Source organism: Amphiprion ocellaris, chromosome 4 (genome assembly GCF_022539595.1).
Source record: "Amphiprion ocellaris isolate individual 3 ecotype Okinawa chromosome 4, ASM2253959v1, whole genome shotgun sequence".
Lineage (NCBI taxonomy): Eukaryota > Metazoa > Chordata > Actinopteri > Pomacentridae > Amphiprion > Amphiprion ocellaris.
This window is the reverse complement of record NC_072769.1, coordinates 9,150,572-9,170,987: the sequence shown is the minus strand read 5'-3', so window position 1 is coordinate 9,170,987 and position 20,416 is coordinate 9,150,572. Positions and strand designations below refer to the sequence as shown.

The 20,416-nt window shown below is 38.5% G+C and overlaps 1 protein-coding gene across 2 annotated transcripts; it reads left to right on the top strand.

Moving 5' to 3' along the window:
* The first annotated feature begins 217 nt into the window (after positions 1–217).
* tdrd7a (tudor domain containing 7 a) lies at positions 218–18,891 on the top strand. Of its 2 annotated transcripts, none has more exons than XM_023279894.2 (22): positions 218–456; positions 2,157–2,375; positions 3,154–3,298; positions 3,544–3,658; positions 3,888–3,980; positions 4,426–4,463; positions 5,143–5,183; positions 5,461–5,631; positions 5,982–6,761; positions 7,069–7,265; positions 8,498–8,690; positions 8,885–8,996; positions 9,142–9,353; positions 9,691–9,825; positions 13,677–13,760; positions 13,908–14,042; positions 14,415–14,525; positions 14,956–15,100; positions 15,362–15,504; positions 16,684–16,877; positions 17,320–17,480; positions 17,895–18,891. In XM_023279894.2, the coding sequence occupies exons 2-22, from the start codon at positions 2,172–2,174 to the stop codon at positions 18,125–18,127; spliced, it is 3,642 nt and encodes a 1,213-aa protein (XP_023135662.2). In that variant the 5' UTR covers positions 218–456; positions 2,157–2,171; the 3' UTR covers positions 18,128–18,891. The 2 variants fall into 2 exon arrangements, with proteins under 2 accessions (XP_023135662.2, XP_023135663.2); XM_023279895.2 differs by lacking the exon at positions 218–456 and adding an exon at positions 470–765.
* Positions 18,892–20,416: the final 1,525 nt, after the last annotated feature.

Here is a 20,416-nt window from a genome sequence, read left to right as displayed (position 1 = left end):
TATTACCCTCGGCTGGAAATAAGAGTAACACAGTGAATATTAAAGTGGGGTGATGAACTAAGAACGAGTCAGATCATTTAAATTCATGATTTGAACAAGTGATTTGTCAGATATGTAATTGCAAAAATCACTAAATCGTACGTATGACGCAGTTAACTGTGAAAGTAATATTTCCGACAGCACGTAAAAGCAGCATCTTTTCGAAACGTAGCTCAGTCTGTTTTACACAGGTTTGACAAAGTTAGCATCCAAAGATTTGCAATAGCAAGTAAAAAGTTTATTTGATGAATAGTTTACAATTAGTTTAGAATAATACTAAAATAAGGCTCAAACAAACAAACAAACAAACCTTACAGGCCTTACAGGGTCCTGTTGAACTTGTGGGCGTGGACATGACTTTGAATGCGTCGACAGAAAAACCAACGGCAGTTTGTCTAACTAGCTAAAACTACACAGGTAATAAAAACATTTTTAAAAACTCTACATACATCGTTAAAATTGAGCTACTGTAGTTGCGTAGGTGCATATAATTTTGACTGATATATTAAAGGTCAAAGGTAGACCGCTGGAGGAAACGTTATTTCACCGCTAATGAAACACCTTCGAGCTAGCCGTTTAACCAGTTAGCCGTTAGCCCACGTCTTTCTAAAAGGCGTGTAATGACCGATAGGACATTTTAGTCTCGCCAAATGTCACCGTCGTTTCAGGCTACGATAACCACCTAAATTAGGAGCACCGGAGTTTTACATGTAGCTTTCCACACAGGTAACTACCAATCTCACCTCCCTTGGGTGATGTGTTACTCTCTATATTCATGAATTTGTTGTTTGAGAACCTGAAATCTAACCTGAAAACGCAACCCTGCCGCACAAACCTAACTAGTTTGACCCACGCGGTTTGTTGTGCTTTCCTTAAGACAAACTATTAAGTAATAGCCGCATGTCACAAAAAGGCAAGTGCTACTCTCCATACCTTAAATTTAGAGTTAGTTTTTGCGAAATGACCTTAAACGCTAGAGTTTTTGTTAGATTAGTACTGAGAAGTCATTTTTCATGATCAGGTGTGTCAATCGCAGCGTTTGTTCTGCCATGTTTTTGAATTACTTATGTTCAGTTCTGCTGGTCTTTATGTTGCCTGTTGATGACTTAAAATTGGTCTAAAACCTTAATTATACCCTGATGTAAGCATTTTTTCCATCACTTTTAAAGTGTGTTTGGAGTCATTCTCTTGTTGAAACACCCAACTGCGTCCAAAACCCCACCTTCTGGCTACTGTTGCTAGGTTTTCCTGAAGAATGTGGAGGTATCCTCATTTTTTTATCTGACCACAGAGCTTTCCTCCAGAAGGAATTTTCATTGGGCATATGATCAGCTGCAAGTTTGAGTTGAGCCTTGAGGTGCTGCTTTGAGATGAAGAGTTTCCTTCTTGCACAGCAGCGTCTCAGCCCATGGCAATGGGTTCCAGCAGCATCTGATTCATCGCAGACCTGGTTTTTGGTGATTTTTGGTTGACTTGACCATACTGACCAGTTGTCTCTCAGGAGCAGTTGATAGGTTGTGTTTTCTTCTTGATTGTATCAGTGACACAACTGTACCATGCAATTTATACTTTGATTTTGGGATCTGTAGCTGTTTTAAAATGGGTCCAAGTGACTTTGGGGACTTGACAAGTCAGTGGATTGCTTGTTCAGATCTGTGCTGAGCTCGTTGGACTTTCCCATTGTAGCATTTGTGTCTGAGTCGGATGAATGTATTAAAAAACCTTTTCTAAGTTGGCTTAGACATTAGCAGCTGTAGTCAGTGATAATTTAGAATAAAGTTGCTTTATGTATGTTTTCGACCTTGAAGATTTTGTCATATTTCCGGAAGCCCTGTAATAAATCTGTGAAAGAACCAAAATCCATGATTGATTTTTGTGACAAAAATGCATGTGATTAAATGATTCCATCACAGAAACTTCAGAATTGTTGGAATCATTGGAAACTCAAGACTGCTATTGATGGTCTTTTTAAGTGTATGTAAACTTTTGCTCACAACTCTGTGTATATATATTTTATGTATGATTTTTTATATATATATATATATATATATATATATATATATATATATATATATATATATATATATATATATATATAGTTTTATTTTGTTTTTCAGTTTCTGTTTACCAAGATGGCGGACAGTGAATCCATTAAGAAAATGTTGCGGTCTGTACTCCAGTCAAGCAAGAGCGGAGTGTCTATCAGCAGCCTCCAGTCAGAGTACCGGACTCTGTGTGGAGAGGCAATCCCACTGAAGAAGCTGGGTTTCTCAAAGCTGGAGGACTATCTCAGAAGCATTCCTTCTGTGGTGCGCCTAGACTACCGCATGGGTGAGGTGAGTACTGGTTTTGTTGGTGACCTTAGTTTGACTTCGTGTGATTATGCACACAAAGGATGTGTGACCTTTGATTAGCTGGCATCTACATAGAACTGAAAAACTCAAAACTGTTTATTTATGGTTCAGAATATGTAGCCTGATGCCACGTTTCCACTAGATGCATTTTTCCCGCATGTAAACTCGCCGCATCTGAAAATCGCCCGCTTGGCGGGCATGTAGTTGAGGCCAGTAGCCGATGTTCAACTCCTGCCGACCTTCTTCTCGAACTATCCTGCCTGCCCGATTGGACAAACGCATTGACTCAGGAGCTGTCTGCTCCCGGATTTCAAGCTAGATCAACATACCAGCTCGGCTGCAAACTTTTTCTTTTATTACGAAAACAGTTCAGCGAAAAGTATTTGTGAAAGCATTTGAGGCGAGAAATAACCTGTGCAGTAGCTAAGTCTGTCCTCATTGTAATTCACCGACGGCTAGTTTAGATGTTCAACGAAGGTTTCGCGATTGCATCAGACCTTGCACGCCGCATCAAATTTGCATAAAGTAGAAGTCGAGTCTACTTTATGCAAATGAGCTGTGTCCTGCTCCGGGGAGACTCACAGGATTTCAGCTTGAAACGCACTGCAACCGGACCAGCATGCAATGCGGTGCGTTTCACATAGACAATGAAAGGGATGCGGGAAATTGTTGGATCTAGTGGACACGTAAATTAAACAGTGTACAACATTTACATGACAATTCATGTGTCCATAAGTGTATCCATAAATCTATTTCGTAGTTGAAGTGCTTTGCTGCAGTGTGTCAAGAGACAGCCCACATTGCCGAGCTGGTGGCTCGTCAGAAAAACTCCAAGAAATGTGGTCCCTCCAAAGTCATCAACTGCAAGATGAGATTTAAAGCTTCCAACCCCTACATGCTCAATGGTAGGAGATACTTCGAAGAAATCTGTCTCTGAAATCACAGCTCTGTCCTTGCAAAGGCCTTTGAAATAATGAGATACATTTTTAGCAATGTTCATCCTAGTTGAATAGCATATAGCTGTTTATGAAAGAAATTAAAGGTAGGGGCATGAACCTCCTAAGTTCTTCCTTGCCATCCCTCATTGTTCATCAAATCTTGCTTTTCCTCACTTTTGCATAATCTGTGATCGCTCTTTCTGTGCCTTTAGTGACTCCAAGATCATCTCTGCGCCAGCCATCACTTGCTGTTGCTTCTAACTGGCCAGCAAACCGTTCTCAGACCCATGGTGGTTACAGAGGCTTCAGTGCCTCTGGTGACTACAGGTAGACAACATCAGCATTGTAGTATTTGGCAAAAAAGTATAGCAGTAGCTGCACATGGAGTTTGGTTGTTCTATAAGAAAATTAGCCCAGTCAATCAGGAAATCTAAGCAAGAGTGTTTTTCTCTAATTAATTGTTTCTGTTACAAGGGAGACATTTTTTCTTTAGTTATTTCAGAAAACAAATAAACTTCTTCTTTTTTTTTTTTTTTTTTTTTTTTATTGCATGTAGGCAATTGGACCAAAAGCTAAGCTCCATCACCCCTCTAGAACACAGACAACGAGCTCCTCAAGGAACTGTAAAACAGAATGTCATACCTAACAGGTAAACACATGGATGAAAGAAGCTACACTCAAGCCAAAGACCTGAATCATTTCAGACAATTATACATTTTGGGTGTATGAATCATCAACACATATGTATAGATTAAGTTATGCCAGAAGCATTTTTTGTAGTCTTAAAAATTGAAATGTTGGTTAGGGGTAGTTGTTTTAAAGCATTTGGAGTTGTGTTTTAATTTCAGATTCCTGTCCACTACTCTCAAAACTGTTCAGGTTCAAGTTGTAAACATTAAGATGGATTTGGAAATGTGTCTGTTTTCTGAAAATAGTACTGTATAAACCAGAACAAAATGGTTTGGAAATTGTTGATTGGATTGAATGAATGTTTTGTACCTTTATTATTGAACTGGAGCAGGATATGTGCATTGAATGACAGCTTGTTGCTATGAAAAGCACAGTATGTTTAAAGACTGCAATGTTGCCAACAGGAAAGAGAAGAGCTTGACAAATGACAAGAAGCCCAGAGGTATGCCCTTACTGATTTCAGTTTTTCCCAAGTATTGCTTTGGAGTTTGAATATATTTGAGTTTTGTGATTTTCTGAGTATTTTATTGTAGACTGATTCTAATCTGCCATTTATTACAGATTTTCCAATTAGTCTTTTAAATCAGACTTGAAAATGTGTTTCTGTAGACAAAAGAAATCTGCTGTTGATTTAAAGCCAAAATTATGATTGATGTGAGTCAGGAAGTGCAGAATCAGAATATTTCACTCCAGTATTGAGATGCACAATGACCTTCAGTAGATGTTTGTAAAACATCCAGAGTAAATACGGAGTAGTCAAAGAGCGTCTCAATGAAATGAGGTTTGTGTCAACTGACAGACTTGGAATGACATAGTAATCAAATCATCTGAAATGAATTGAGCTTTATATAGCCAAAAAACGATTGTTTCAGTAAGTTAAATTTATTTATAGTATATTGCACATTTGTAGGCCAGAAGGCACCATATGTTTGACAATTATAGACCAAATTTAAACATAGAATAGAGAGACGATATTGAAATATTACAGATGAAAAAATCATTCCTGAAAAATGAGCAAAGGCAAGTCAAACAGTTTTTTTTTGTTTTTTAGAAAATTAATGATCCTTCTGGTCTGGTCAACTCTTTTATTGCCAGTCTTCACCTTTTGTACTATTTTTCAGATGTGCCTCCTGGACAAGTTCCCAAACCCAACCAACCACAGGTACAAAAAACCTTCTCTGTGATACTATGTATTTTGTCCAAATTATGTTCCTGTTATTCAGTGCAGTGCAGACGATTAGGACTATTTAACTGATTACATTCACAAGGAATCAACTTTTACACTGTCACACCACAATTAAGTCACAATAGGTGTTTAATTTAGCTGTGAATGGTAAGAAGTAATTTTTCCAACAGAAACATGCTCGAAGGTGCAACATAATAGACATTTTCTAGCAATGCAACACAAGTGATCCATCGTGTTGAATCTCTCCATGCAGAATAGTCTATATGATGTTTCGCTAGTGCAGAGAAGAATCACTCAGCTCCTGGAGAAGTACTGCAGTGGAATGTGGATGTCAAAACTGCCAGAGGTCTACAGTCAAATGTTCAAACAGAAGCTCCATCCTCAGGTGCTCATAGATATAGAGAAGTGGACACACATCTGTCAGGTGAGTTAGTAGCTTTATGTGCAAAAAAAAAAAATGCATCCATTAGCTTTTAATCTTCATCTACAAATTACATCAATGACGGTTCATTAGGGACTATGTGTCAATGAGGGTATTCTTTTTTTCTTTTCTGTACTTTACTGTAATCCCTTTTGAGTCAAACACCGTATCTTGCCATTAGGGAACATTTATTGTTTGGAGATATATGTCAATAATAATTTAAAAAAAAAAAAAACATTTTCAAAATTCTTCTGATAAATCTGTTTTTTAATCATTCAATGAGTGTGTTTACTTGTATGTTTAAAAACTTTAATTCAGACTTCTAATCTCTCTTGCTCATCTGGCCTCTACAGGTGGAGAAACCTCCCTCTTCCAACCGAGCTGACCGGCTAATCTACCCTCCTTTGCCGAAGCCTCCTACAGTCTCTGTAAAGAGCACCAGCTCCCCAACAGCATCCCCTATCAATTCAAGCACTGCCATTGTACCCATTTCTTCGTGTCCCTCAAAACCTGGACAGCTTGCTACACCTCTCAATCCTCCCCCCGTTCCCAAAACCAGAGTATTCCTGAAAGAACGCCTAGCTAAGCCAAATGTTTTTTCTCCACAGCCTGCTGCTGCTACTCTGGGCAAGGCGTTGTCCTCAGTCACATTACGAAGCCCTGCCCACAACCCAGCTCTTGCTCCCCGACTGACCCCTCGTGCCAGTCCCCCAGTCAGTAACAATGGTGGTTGTGAGGATTATCACAATTTGCCTACAGACACCCTCAAACACAACAGAAGCACTCATTCCTTAGCCCCTACCTGGACTAAAATTGCCTCGACCATTACGTCTGCAACAGATTCTAAATCTGGTCATGACGTTTTACCTCTAGTGAAGGTTGCATTCAGTCCGTCCATGAATTCTGCCCCTTCTCCTCCCTTAAAATCTTCTGCTGTCACTGCTTCAGCTGAGGTGCGTCAAAAAATAAAGGAGCTTCTGTCCAAGTACAGCGGTGGTCTGTGGGCACATGCGTTGCCTAAGCTTTTTATGGACACATACAAGATGCCGTTCCCTGAGCATGTTCTTGACAACTTGTTTCAGTTGCTTGATATATGCACTGTGGAGTACCCCTTACCACATGACAAGAACAGGGTAAGAAAATGTCTTACACAGTGTGTGATAAAGCTAAAACGTGTAAAAGTTAAGTAAGTCTAAAAAAAGTTGCCTTTGAGGATCATTTATCTTTACAAGTGACACTTTTAAGGGTAAGAAGTAGACCTTCCAGACAGATGATAAATTGGAATGGTGATCAATCTGGGAAAAGCAAGAACAGTTTTAGACTGTTGTAAGAATTATTACATTTTTAGCGTAACTTTAAAAATTTCAGGAAGCTCAAGGTCACCCTTCCTGCTAATTTGTTGATTACTTGTTTGTATGTTTGTTGATGTTGTATGGTCAGGCCATCCTGTATAATACCAGCAGAGCAGACATGGAATCCACAGACGGCCAAGACAACCAGCAGTGTAGCGGCCACACCCTCCCTAGTGGTTTGGAAGTACTGAGTCCTGTGGTTCCCCCTTGTCTGGTTGTTCCTTCAGAGCAATATCCCTCTGTGCTGGTTACTGAGGCCAAGAGCAGCAATGCTGTCACTATAAGGTAGGACACACATTATTCATGAAGGCGTTGATGTACTTGAAATTTTAACTGAATCTGAAAGTATTGTTATTTTCAATACAGGTACACACAACAGAAGTGTGGTTCACTTGCCAGTGAAAAACCTTCAAAAATTATTTGTAGCAAAGTCCTTTGTGAGTGATATGGGTGATCACATAATAAACCAAAAAGCTTTTTCCTGCCTACAGTAAACTTTTTGAACCAATAAAGGCGACCTGGGGTGTCAAGGGAAGGATCCCAGAATAAGCTGATCTAAACTAAAAGTGTAAGACTAACAGTGTCTCTCAAAACCCAATTCTAAGTGCGGATTTTGCCTCCTTTTTTCACTCCTCTGAGCTCTCCTCTGTCACAGATGTCACCACAACATGAGAAAATGCAAATTTGCTCACACAGTTACAGAAATGAAACTGACCCGGTAATGCTTGTTTTACCACATATGCATCAAAATTAAAATTATGAGAAGGTGTGCAAGCAATTAAACTGTTGAGTATGCACACAAACTTATAGAAATGTGACGGCTTCAGCCATTCATTGTCCCCTTTTCACCTCGATTCCAGTTTTACAGTCGTTATGCTCTTTTTAGTAAATTGTTGTGAACAAATTAAAAACAAATGCTGTTCTAACCTCTTCATTTTTTACACAGTTTATGCTGTAGAGTTCATTTTACATGGTTAAAATAGCTGTTTTTGCCCATACACTAGATGACTCTTAATTATGAAGAGAAAACAAAAATGAGATTTTTTTTTTTTTTTTAAATATCCCTGATGAGAGACAGTGTTTTCTACCTCAAAAGCAAAATGGCTGCTCTAGACTTTATGGGGGTTTTTTTGTTTTTCTTTTTTGCAAGCACCAGGTCGCAGAAAAGGCAAAAGTACAGTGGGCTGCAATTTTAGATTCAGACTCATCTCATCTTTCATCTCATGTTGTCATAATAATTAAAAAGTTTTCTCTAATTATCCAGATAGTGTTATGTTACAAACATTGTTTAGTATTTCTCCACAATTACCAACACTTAGGCTTACTAGATTGTGCAGAATAATTCCAGTATCTTAAACAGCTTAATTTTGATGCAGACTTGAATAAACAAAAGTGAAATTTGAGCAGCTGCAATAGTTCTTGTCATTTGTAATAGATATAGATATTTTTCTTTTTGTTTTGTAAAAGCATTGTCCAGCCTATTGTGCAGAGTTTTTTTAAAAAAAGCCTCTGTTCAGGTATGTAGGTGTGAACTACTCACACCTACATGAGGCCATGGAGGATGTCATGGCCTCCTTCTACAGCCAAAGCTCCATGCAGCATCCTCTGTCAAACCCCACTGTTGGTCAGCTGGTAGCAGTCAGAGGGGAGGATGGAGATGATCTGGCCAGAGCACAGGTTATAGAGATCATGGACTCCAATAAAGTCAAGGTAACTTCTTTAGTTTGTTGACATGTTGTTATTTTAGAAATATTTTGTGCTATTTAATTCACTGTGCCTCCACATTTTTACACAAAAACCTTGGAAAGTTTGTTTTTAATTTTAGCTTTTGAGAATTTATTGAATGATGTAGCTACAAAAGGGTAATTATTTGCACAAATAAAGACCTCTTGTCTGTCTGTCAGGTGTACTACATGGACTATGGCTTGTCTGTGGAAACTAGTGGGACTAATCTACTGCATCTTCACCAGGACTTCCTCTCTCTACCCTTCCAGGCTACTAATGTTAGGCTTGCAGGTATGTAAAAATTGTTTAGGTGACAGGGTTTTTATGCAGCTGATGTAGATCAACAAAACAACACAAACTGCAGTCACTAATATCCCTGAATCTTTACCCCCATATCTTCCTGTTTTTCTCGTACTTCATATCTTCCTCCTATCAGGCTTAGAGGCATTCAGTTCCCATCCGTCAGTGTTGTCCTCTCTGGATACTTTGGCAGTTGGAAAGATTCTGCTGATGGAAACATTAAAGTCATGTGAACAGAATGAAGTGCCTGTTGCAGTACTTTATGATACTTCAGAGGAGGAAGACCTTAACATCAACTCCACCTGCCTGAAGGCTCTGCAGGACAAGACCATGAACAACCCTCTGACTGTATGTTTACATTGCATCACGATGAGCTGAATGTTAGGGGAAAACATTTTTCTGTGCTCAGACAATCAGATGACAGTAAGGGGACTGGAATAGATATTTAAATTTTTCTTTTGACATCAAAACTGAGCACTACCACAGAGAGGTGCTGGTGTACTGTTGTTGTATTAGTCTTGTCTTATTCTATGGTAGCAATAGTAGTATGTGTGTCGTGAGAACTTGATAAATTGTTTTTCTTTCAGTTGAAAGCATTGCAGCAATTTTGTCAGCCCTCGGTTGTGCATAGTTTGTGTTTTATCAACTCTCCTACCATGATCTAACATTAGTCTTCCTATTGTAGGTGAATGTTACCTACAAGGATGTGAGTGTCACAAATGTGTGTGCAGATGGCATCATGTACTGCCAGCTGCCTTCCCGAGGAAATACACGACTGAAAAAGTTACTGGAACAAACAGAGGTCTACTTCATCTCCCAGGTAGACAAGACTTCAGACTACATGAAAGCATCCATTTGCACCAGCATTTAAGTTCTAGATGAGAGGGAAAAAAGCAATAACAATTGCATTTGAATGGGTTAGACTAAAGGTAGAGTCTCTTATATTTGCTGCAAAATGTCTTTCTAAGGTTTTTTTGTTTTTTTTTTAAATTCCCACCTCGTTAGTATGTGCCTTTGAGATGATGCTCGTTGGTACATTAAACCAGAAAGTCAAATCAAGTATGCTAAGAGGCTTTAGCATAAGCCCACCCTTACCCAGTGCTACACTGTGTGTGTAACTTCTGAGTCAGAGTCTACATTGCAGAGCAAAATATTGGAAATAGACTGTTAGTTCAGTTACAGTTTTTACATAGGCTTCTAGAAAATGAAAATTTATATCTGCTTAATTGTTTATTTCAAGACTGTCTTCCCTCCGTTTTGACCAAGTGGTGAGAAAATTAAGTGAGCAACTTCCGACTATTGTCACTTTATTTGATAACTTAGAGACAGTCTTAACTATCTGCCAAATCCTGTTTAAGGTCTTACTGTGCCACAGCAGGTTCTTGCCCTTTCCATTCAGAATTAAACTTTTATATATGACCTTATATCTGCAGGTGTTACCTTTTCTAGCAGTGAAATGCAGTGTAAGAAAATTTGCATTATTTAGTATTGCCTGGAGGTATTACTGTTGGTTCGCCCACGGATTTAAAATAGGTGGTCATGAATAATAGAAACATTCCGTAAATAGCTTCTGAAACAACCTGCTGGAGGATAGAGGGGGGCCTGGGCAGAAGGAAAGGTAGTATTTTGGGAAATCCAAGCAATTTTTGTGAACAAAATGTCAGACTTCTTTTTTTTTTTTTCAATTGACAAACTTTTGTAAATACTTAGAATAAATAATTTTACCTGATCTTTTACAATGTTGTGGAACTTGTTAAGATTTACAAAAATTATGTATGGAATACAAGATGTCTATGCTTTTCATCAGTTATGTCTAACTGATGAAAAGCATCTGCTGGCTGACATCCCTGGTTGAGTTGCTGCAGCTACATAAAAATGTAGTAGTTTCTCATTTCTAATGCCCACATTGTAAGCTGAACTCTCATATTTAAATAACTAAATTGGCCCCCTGTGTAACTCAGAATCATCATCAAAATTCTACTTGAAAGCACTTACTGATTTGGATCCCACAGACGTTTCTGATATTTGAGGCCATGTTGATGTGATTAACTGTATCAAAAAATAGAATCTAGATTTGGTGAGGGTGATCGATGCTTGTATTCAAGGATTTTCTTCCGAAGTTAGCGACCACTAGGGGTTTGACTTTAATCCTTCCCAAGTTTATGCTGTAACAGGTGATGCTATTAGGGTTGTACTGCAAGGCAAGTTTGTCATAGCCAGGCTTTCTTTGTATAAGCCAGCTCAATAAAACCTAAAAGTCAGTGATTACAGGTATCATAACAGTAGTTATCAGCCGGCTTTGCTAAACAAGGCTTTCTGCTTCAGACTCCAACGCAAAATTTCATTTTGGTTTATTATGGTAAAATAGTGGTGCTGCTGCAATTTCAAGAAAAGAATGCTAGTAGAAAACTGACAATTGTGTGTTAATATATTTATTTTGTTAATTAGTGCAAACACGTATTTCCAATGTGACAACTGCACGTTAGAGCTGCTTAAAACTTCATTCATTTAAACATGATATTAAAGAAGTCCAATTAGGTCTGACACTGTTCTGCAATGAAGGCTATCACTTAAGTTTTTGGCATAATTAATGCTTTAGATTGAATATTCTCAATAATAAGAACCAGTAAACGTATTCATTTTTTTAAATCTGTGTTCCATTAGCTGCAGTATCAGGCATGTAAAATGCACTTGGCAGTTATTTAGGACCAAACATAAAAACATATCTATACATTTAATGCATCGGCAGTTGAATGGATTTGCATTCCTGTTTATGCAATTGTAACGACAGGACTTTACTCAAAACTTCTTGAAAAAATTGTGTACCAGCAATTAAAAGCATATTTAGAGGAGAATTTTGTCTTTGAAGTGTTCCAGTCCGGCTTCAATTCTAGGCACAGTACTGAAACTGCCTTATTGAGAGTTGTTAATGACATCTTTCAAGCTACCGATGGTGGTCACAGTGTCATCCTTGTTTTGCTTGACTTAACTGCTGCCTTTGACACTGTAGACCACCAGATACTACTGACCCGCTTAGAAAGCTCTGTTGGTATCCGTGGCACTGCATTGGAGTGGCTGAGGTCCTACCTCACTGATCGGGAATTCTGTGTTAGGATAGGCTCCTCTCAGTCCAGACTATCCCCTCTAAATTGTGGAGTGCCCCAAGGGTCCATTCTTGGCCCCCTGCTTTTTTCATTGTATCTCCTTCCACTTGGAATAATTTTTAGGAAACATGGTATTGCATTTCATCTGTATGCAGATGATACGCAAATGTACATGCCACTGAAGCAAGGAAATGGCAACAATGCAAAACAGCTACTTGACTGTGTTGAGGAAATCAGGAACTGGTTGTCCTTAAATCTCTTGTTTTTAAATGACAGTAAAACTGAAATGACAGTGTTTGGGCCGAGTGGTGGAACCCCTGCCCTTGATGATTTTGGTGCACTGAGCCAGTATTTTAAGCCTGTGATCACCAATCTCGGTGTAAAACTTGACTGCACTCTCAAACTTGAAGCCCAGGTCAGTTCCGTGATTAAAACAAGTTTCTTTCAAATCCGACAGCTGGCTAAAGTTAAACCTATTCTGTCTATGAAACACTTTGAAATATTAATCCATGCATTTGTCACAAACCGCCTTGATTACTGCAATGCTCTGTATGCCGGTCTTGATGAGAAACTTCTGCATCGTCTACAAATGGTGCAAAATGCAGCAGCTCGGCTCTTGACTGGGACTAAAAAGAGAGAGCACATAACTCCTATTCTGAAGTCTTTGCATTGGCTCCCTGTACGTTTTAGAATTGATTTTAAAATTCTTTTATTTGTTTTTAAATGCCTTCATGGCCTTGCACCTCAGTATCTGACTGAGCTGGTGCAACCCTATGTACCTGCTCGTTCCCTTAGGTCAGCTGACCTCTCATGGTTGGTGACCCCAAAGTCAAATAAGAGAAGGAGAGGTGCTCGGTCTTTTGCTGTCGCTGGTCCTAACTTATGGAATGCACTACCTTTGCACCTTCGACAGATCGATTCACTGCCTGTATTTAAATCAGCTCTTAAAACACATCTTTTTACCCTAGCTTTTAATTGATTTTAAGTTGTAATTTTATTTCTGTTTTGTTTTACTCTTTTTTTTAATGTCTCATATGTTTTATGTGTGTACTGCACTTTGGTCAACTGTGTTGTTTTGTAAAGTGCATTACAAATAAAGTTGGATTGGATTGGATGGGGCTCACTAACATACAGCTCAACAGTTTTGCAGATATATCATGTTCCCTCAGCTGAGAATCTTTTTTGCTCCAATGGAATAATCAGGAAATTAATTGGTGGAGGGAGACACTTCTTCTAGCTGTTTTAAATCCGAAACTGTGAACATCACCTCTTTTTCAGAGCCAGTTAGCTGTGTAGCACAAGTTACCATGGCAATCTGGCAGGCTAAGAGACAATCCCATTTGTGACAATGAAAACTCTGGCTTTAAGCTTAACATACCTCGCTAACCCATTAATCTTGTTTTGTAGCACAGTCCACAGGTGTTCCCTAGTGTTTATTCAATATCTGTCCTTTTCCCAGATAGTTTTCCCCACAGCTTCTGTATTTCTTGTTATACACACCTCCAGTTATCCTTACTGAAACTGAAAAAGCTCTTTGTAATTCTGTTAATGTGATTATTCCGACTAGATGACGTCTGATTACTTGGTGGCCAGACCTTTCAGCGGCAAGTTCTGTCTAGCTCGCTATAAAGGACAGTGGGCCAGAGTGGAGGTATGACCAAGATCATAAAAAAGCCTTTCCTTTGAAAGCTTAAATAGTAAAAGCTTATATTATTTTATACATGAAGGCATTGGGACCAGACACTTTTAGGTTAGTTTCTTTGGCGTCCACTCATATTCTGTTGTTTTTTGTTTTCAGATCACCAGCATGCATGACAACAGAGTGATGGAGATTGTCTTCTTTGACTTTGGTGTCCCAGCCACTGTAGAAGTCACTGATCTCCGAGAGATCCCCCCACTTTTTCTGAAAGACTTCACCCTCATCCCACCACAGGTCAGTTATTTCTGGGTGTATGTGGTTGGACTTAGCAGTAGAAACCCCTTAATCTCTGATCAACCCAGTAACTGGTGTAGCTTCCTTTGCACTTAAGAGTGATTTGAAGGATCAGTCTATAGTGCTTCAAGACTGAGTTACTTTTTGACCCTTTTTCAGAAATACAGAGGAGTCCAACAAACTTCAGGAGCCATTGTGTAAATGTAGATTAAGGAAGTTGGGAATTTTTGTTACACTGCAAATATGAATTGCTGTCTTGTGAAACATGTCTATAATTGGCTTGCAGGTCAGCTAATTTTGCTAGTCTGTCTAAAACTGGTTACCACATATGGCAGTTGTTTGTGCCACTAGTAAAGGTTGTGTTCCCCTCAGGCAATTAAATGTCGCCTGGCTGAACTCACCGTTCCAGAGGGAGACTGGAGCCAAGAGGCTGTTCTGTGGTTGAAGGAAGCTACCTTAGGCTCTGAAGACTGTAAAATGAAGGTAATAGCTGGTATGAGAACGATGTTGATTATAAGGGCGTAACAAATGAGATTTTGTAAGAGAACGGCCCGATAAACTTTTATGTGTACATTAAGGTGCCAAAACATTGGGACCATTTACAGATGACGTGAATATGAGAGCCCAAGTGAAATCAGTATTGATTATTGCGTAACGACAGGATATTGCAAGGTCTGGGATATATTAGGCCGCAAGTTGGTTCTTACAGTCGGCGTGTTAGATGTAGGTGGAATTAACAAGTGTAAAGACATTCACAAGTTACAAAACCTTATGGTCAGGTGACTAAGTTGGGTATCAATTAGCTCCTTGGTGCAACTGTGTAAAGCAATCACTTTTATTGACCTTAAAGTCTCAAACTTTGTATATTTTGTGTATGTCTTCTGTTTTTTCTACCCTATTTCCCTCATTTTAGATTGTGAAATTAGATGAGCACAAAGGGGATAAGTTGGTCTACATGTACCTGTTCATCGGTGTTGACAGTCAGGAGCTACATAAGAGCATCAACCATCAGCTCGACCGGTCAAAGTTGTTGCATAAATTCAGCAGTGGGGGTACAGGTAATACTGCACATCAAAAACCAAATTAATTCTGGGTCTGAGACAGTCCCCACAAACGGTCTGTATTTATTTATGTATTGTTCTCACAACTGCTATTATTATTATTATTATGATTATTATTATATATTATTATGTTTTGAATTTGTATTTAAACACATTGATTTCAATAAGATTTTAAAATGAGAAGTGAAAATGAGATTAAATTGTTAAATCTCAGGTTTGAGAGTGCTTTGCGTGTAGCTTTGCTTTCCACATTTTCAGGTCTCTCTGCTCTAATGGAGCAGTTGACTCTGAACAACCCAGTCACAAACCCCACAGTCAAAGCCTCAGCCCAGCCATGTGGCACAAAAGAAGAGGATTCAAACACCAAAACTGGGATGCCGCCTCCACTGGAGCTCCCTCAGGTGGGTGAACAGGGCACAAACGTTCTTTATGGAGTTGCTTAGCATGTGAGCAAAGTAGATGTAAGTGTAATAGCTTCATGTTGATCAGATCCACACCAGAATTTTGCATTTTGTTTCTCTCTAACAACAAGTTTCGCAACATCTGTGCATTCAGGTGTCTCTACTGTCATAAAACTTTAAAGTCTAGCTTTGATTGGGTTTTTTCCCATGAAAGACAAAATCACTGATGAGTCAGTCTTACTAACATTTACTATGTGTGTCTTCTGTAGCCTAGAGCTCCACTGCTGACTTAAAACTATAGAACACACAAGACTGTGCCACATGGTTGCACTGCCCTTCATGTTCTTGCATGATGAAAAAATTAGGGTAGTGTGGGTTAGTTACAAACATCCTCATATGATCAGAATGTCGAGCACTTTGACAGTCTCTGGAGAGTTGTTCCTGCAAGTCAGGGGTCATTGTGCATCACAGGCAGCTCTGAACTGTTTCGCTTACTTATTTGTGCTACTTATCTCAAACTGTTGAGAATTTGCAGTGTCTGGTCAATATATGTTTTATGCACAAGAAGAAACCGTCATAACTATTCTCGTATGAACTAGAGCATTTAGTAGAGCAAACACAACAGAGAAATGCTGAGACAGACTGACTGAGGGTAGCAGGAGACACAGCTGTGTTCCCTGGCATGTGCAGTAGCCTCTGCCTCCCAGCAACTACATTTCTGAGACACGTTACAAACTAAATGAGCCTGTAGGTTCAATTCGTTTAGTTTTTCATCTTTTAGAGGAATTTATTGACACTAAAAAAATAATAGATATATAAAAAATATACATGAGATACCCCTTCAGACTGTTATTCTTTTTTGTATGTGTGTTTGTAGGCTGTAAGCATATAAAGTTAAACATAACTCTGCTGGTATTGTGTCATAAGTTATCTTACAAACATGTATGTCCACGCAGTGTAAATCTGTTGTTTAAATTTGTGGTTGATTAACTGTTGGAACTATTTATTCTGACATGAACTTCATCATAGCCTTGGCTGTATGTAGTTTTTGACGTGTAGTGTTGGTGGCATAATAACTGTACCTACAGAAATAGAAGTAGAATTTCACAGCATAATACAAACAAATATTCAGGAAAACCTCAAGTTAGATATATCTCATTGTCTTCTTCCTTTTTTCAGCTTGGCCAGAATATGGATGTGTTTGTGCCAGTGGCCTGCCACCCAGGTTACTTTGTGCTGCAGCCATGGCAGGACCTTCATAAGCTCGTGGTTTTGATGGGGGAGATGATGCTTTATTACAACCAGACGGGAAAGACCAACACAGTCACACAGATCCAGAAAAGAGAGGTGTATGCTGCCAAAATAGACAAAAAGTACGTGACTGTTATGTTGCACCAGATGCAAACCTCATCCGTGGTTAGTAGACAGCAAAGGGTGTGCCAGTCATCCAATCAAATTTGTCGCTATCCTCCATTACAGATTATGTTGTCATAGCAACATGTCTGTAGACTCACTATGGTGACGCGTAGTGAGCCAAAGATAACACTTGATAGTTAAATTAAAGTGCCCCAAAACATTATATATTGTCATTTGATCTTGAGTATTTTGCACTAGCACATTTACAGAAGAAAATGTACCTGTTACGTTTTATGATACTGGGTTCCTATTAAATTCACTGATATGTTAGGTCAGGATATACGGTACTTTGACAACTCTATTTTGGGCTGTCATTATGAAATGTTGAACAAAATGTAAATATAAGAGGTTGCTATTGTCTAATGATTGATAGCTTAACTCCTGCTTGCCTCTACCTAGTTGGCACCGTGTGCAGGTGAAGGCGATTCTGGCCAACGGGTTGGTTTCCGTCTACGAGCTGGACCATGGTAAACATGAGCTGGTCCGTAGCACTCTCATCCGGCCTCTGATAGAGGAATTCAGACAGCTGCCATTTCAGGCTATTGCTGCACAGTTGGCAGGTAATTCATTCTCTTGCAGCTTTACAGGTTGATATGCGTTGAAATCATATTATTGTATATGGAGATCGTTATTTAATCAAATGCCATTTAAAATTTAATTTTAGAGTTGGGCAATTTAAGTTCCTCCAAAAGTATTTACTCTCAGCTGTTGAGGCTTTTTGTGTCACTTATTAAATTTGTCTATATTTTTCTTTGTCGACTACACATTCATTCACACTAATTTTAATGATACATCACCATGAAGTTAACTAACAAATGTTTTTTTTTCAACTAACAATGTTTTTATTATCAATTCCTTGATTCATAAGTTGTTCACCTTGATAACACAGCATGGGGCAGCTTCTGTCTTATATCTCATAATACCGTACCAATCACTGTTTGCTTACATCGGTGTAATTTTGTCTAATTATACAGGTGTGGCACAGCAGCAGTGGTCAGAGGAGGCTTCCATGTTATTCAGAAACCATGTGGAGAAACGAGCACTCGTAGCCCAGGTGGAGAGTGTACATCAAATGTCGGAGGTTAAAGGTGAGCTGTGGGCTTGTAGGTTGACAGTTTACCTGGTGGACACCACGATGGAGGACAGGGACCTTTGGATACACAGCATCATGACTGACATCAATGGGGAACTGTCTTCGGCTGCTTAGAATGTGTCTGCAAGCACAGCGGTAAATTAACCAGCAGCCAAACTCTTTGACTGTTACTGAAACCCTGTTTGTTTTGTTTTGTTGTCTTTTCATTTTCTAAAAAACGGAAGCCAAAAGTCACTGCCTCTGCACTTGGTTCAATTTCAGTGTTGTGGATCTTTCAGAGACTTAAAGTACAGTCTCTTAATGTTTAGGTTATAGTGAAGGGTCCCCATAACGCAAGACGAAAAATGTTCTTTTGTTGAGGGGTAATTTTTTATTTATTTATTTATTTTTTTTTCAGAAAATACAGGCTGGAAAACATTTACTAGGTTGAAAAAACAAATCCAATATCACTATTAATATTCTTTTGAAACACATCTAATTAGTTTTAATTCTTTAACTCTTTTTGTTCCTTTAAGTCAATTCAGATATGTGTAGCTTGTTTTGTTTCTTATTCATGACTTTTCTGCTTTTTTTGATGTTTGCTGTGCCTTATGCATGCACTGGTGTTGGCCATTTTCAACTTACTTTTTTGTGTATGTAAATATGTTTTATAGTCATACAACATAAGTAACTTGCATGACTGAAATTAATAAGTTGCAATATTTCTACTGTTGTTAGAGTTTAAGCTGGTCACATTCATTTGAATTAAAACATGGATCCTGAGGAAGGTGTACATTGGCTTAAAGTGGATTAATGTCAAGTTTAAGTTTGAAACTGTGCATTATTAGACTTGTGTTCTGTCAATTTGAGCTGCAATATCAGCATTAAAAACCAGTACAAACATGCCTTTTAAGTGTCCTGTTTAGTCAGGTCCAAAATACCTTTGAAAATTTGAGCTAGAATAGGTGGAGCAATATGGTAGGACAACGCTTGTTAGCTGACAGTGTGTCAATGTGTATTTTGTTTCATTTTGATAACAACATACCAAGAGTACTTCACCTGAAACACTGGTGGATTTCTCTGATAACTCAATCTGCTACAGAAGCGCAAACTGTTGGAAGGGCTAAATGTGGAACTTAACTTTAAACAACCATAATCAGTGTGATTGAAGACGCTCCTTTGGCCAGTGGCTATTGTTACCCAGACACTCCAGTACAGTAAACCTCTCATCTCTCGCATTAGTGGGAAAATTAGCCTATCTGAATTTATTACCAGAACAAGATTCTGATAATAAAATAAAGGCTGAGACAAAGGAGGTTCGTCCATCTACTAGCTATGTCTATCCCAAAGTCTTGTCTTTATTCAAATGCTGCTTGTGACATGAGAAAGGCAAGAAAGGGCTGTTAAATTGCTGGATGCTGGCATGTCAGTTAGGGCCAGGCACTTAAATTTCCATAGCTTTATCATTTGTCCTTGATCAAGATTGAAGTAGTTGCTGCGGGTTAATACTTATTTTTTTGTTTGTTTTTTTTCTTCAAATTTAAGGGACTCAAAAACTGAACAATTAAATGTAAAAGATTGAAAAATACTAATCAAATATTACTATTTACATTATTTTTGAAACGCATCTAGTTGGTTCTAACTCATCAACACTTTTTGTTTCTTCAAGTTGAGTCAAATATGTGTAGCATGTCCCTTAAAGAAATACTTCCAGGCAGCTCTGGATTGATGTGTACGACAACATGATCCCCTAAATGTCTGCCAACTAATATGAAGATGTTTTCAGTATTGAAAGGCTTCCTATGGACGTTTTTTTTTTTTTTTTTTTTTTGGAACACATCTAGTTTGGTTTTCACCAACACTTATTGCTCCTTGAAGTTAAGTCAGACATGTCTGGCATGTCCTTTTTGAAATAATAATAATAATGACAGCTCTGGATTCATATGTCTTACAAATGATGCTGTAAATGTCCAACTTCCTTCAGAAACAGTGGGTCGACTTGTTAAACTCAATGCATCACACCTGTGTGGCACTCTACAATGCAAATGGTTAAACAAGTCAGTAACATGCCATTTTTGACTTGTGATTTCTGATCTATGACCCCACTCTTGGAAAATATCACAATTTTTATCTTATAGTTGGTTTAGTTTCCCAGCAAAATTTCACATCTCATGCTTGCATGCTCTCTAATGCATACTTAATGGTTTAATGAAGTCTATCCTGTTGTAAAGATGCCTGCAGGAACAATAAATGCCTATTCCCCTATTTTAAAAAGAATAGAGTTTAATACAGCATTACGTGCTAAGTTTATAGTTTTATTCAGTATGTAAACGTTATGATATCCCAGTGTAAATGATAGTCAGTGTGTCCGATATTGGACACCTTCATGACATCACTGGAGTGACAGGGCAGCCGTGTGAGGGG

Bases quoted from the DNA above. Each gene is read 5' to 3' on its own strand.
- tdrd7a (XM_023279894.2), top strand. From the start codon at position 2,172: ATGGCGGACAGTGAATCCATTAAGAAAATGTTGCGGTCTGTACTCCAG. The intron at 5,632-5,981 runs GTGAGTTAGTAG...TGGCCTCTACAG, and splicing joins AGTGGACACACATCTGTCAG to GTGGAGAAACCTCCCTCTTC. The intron at 14,526-14,955 runs GTAATAGCTGGT...CCCTCATTTTAG, and splicing joins CTGAAGACTGTAAAATGAAG to ATTGTGAAATTAGATGAGCA.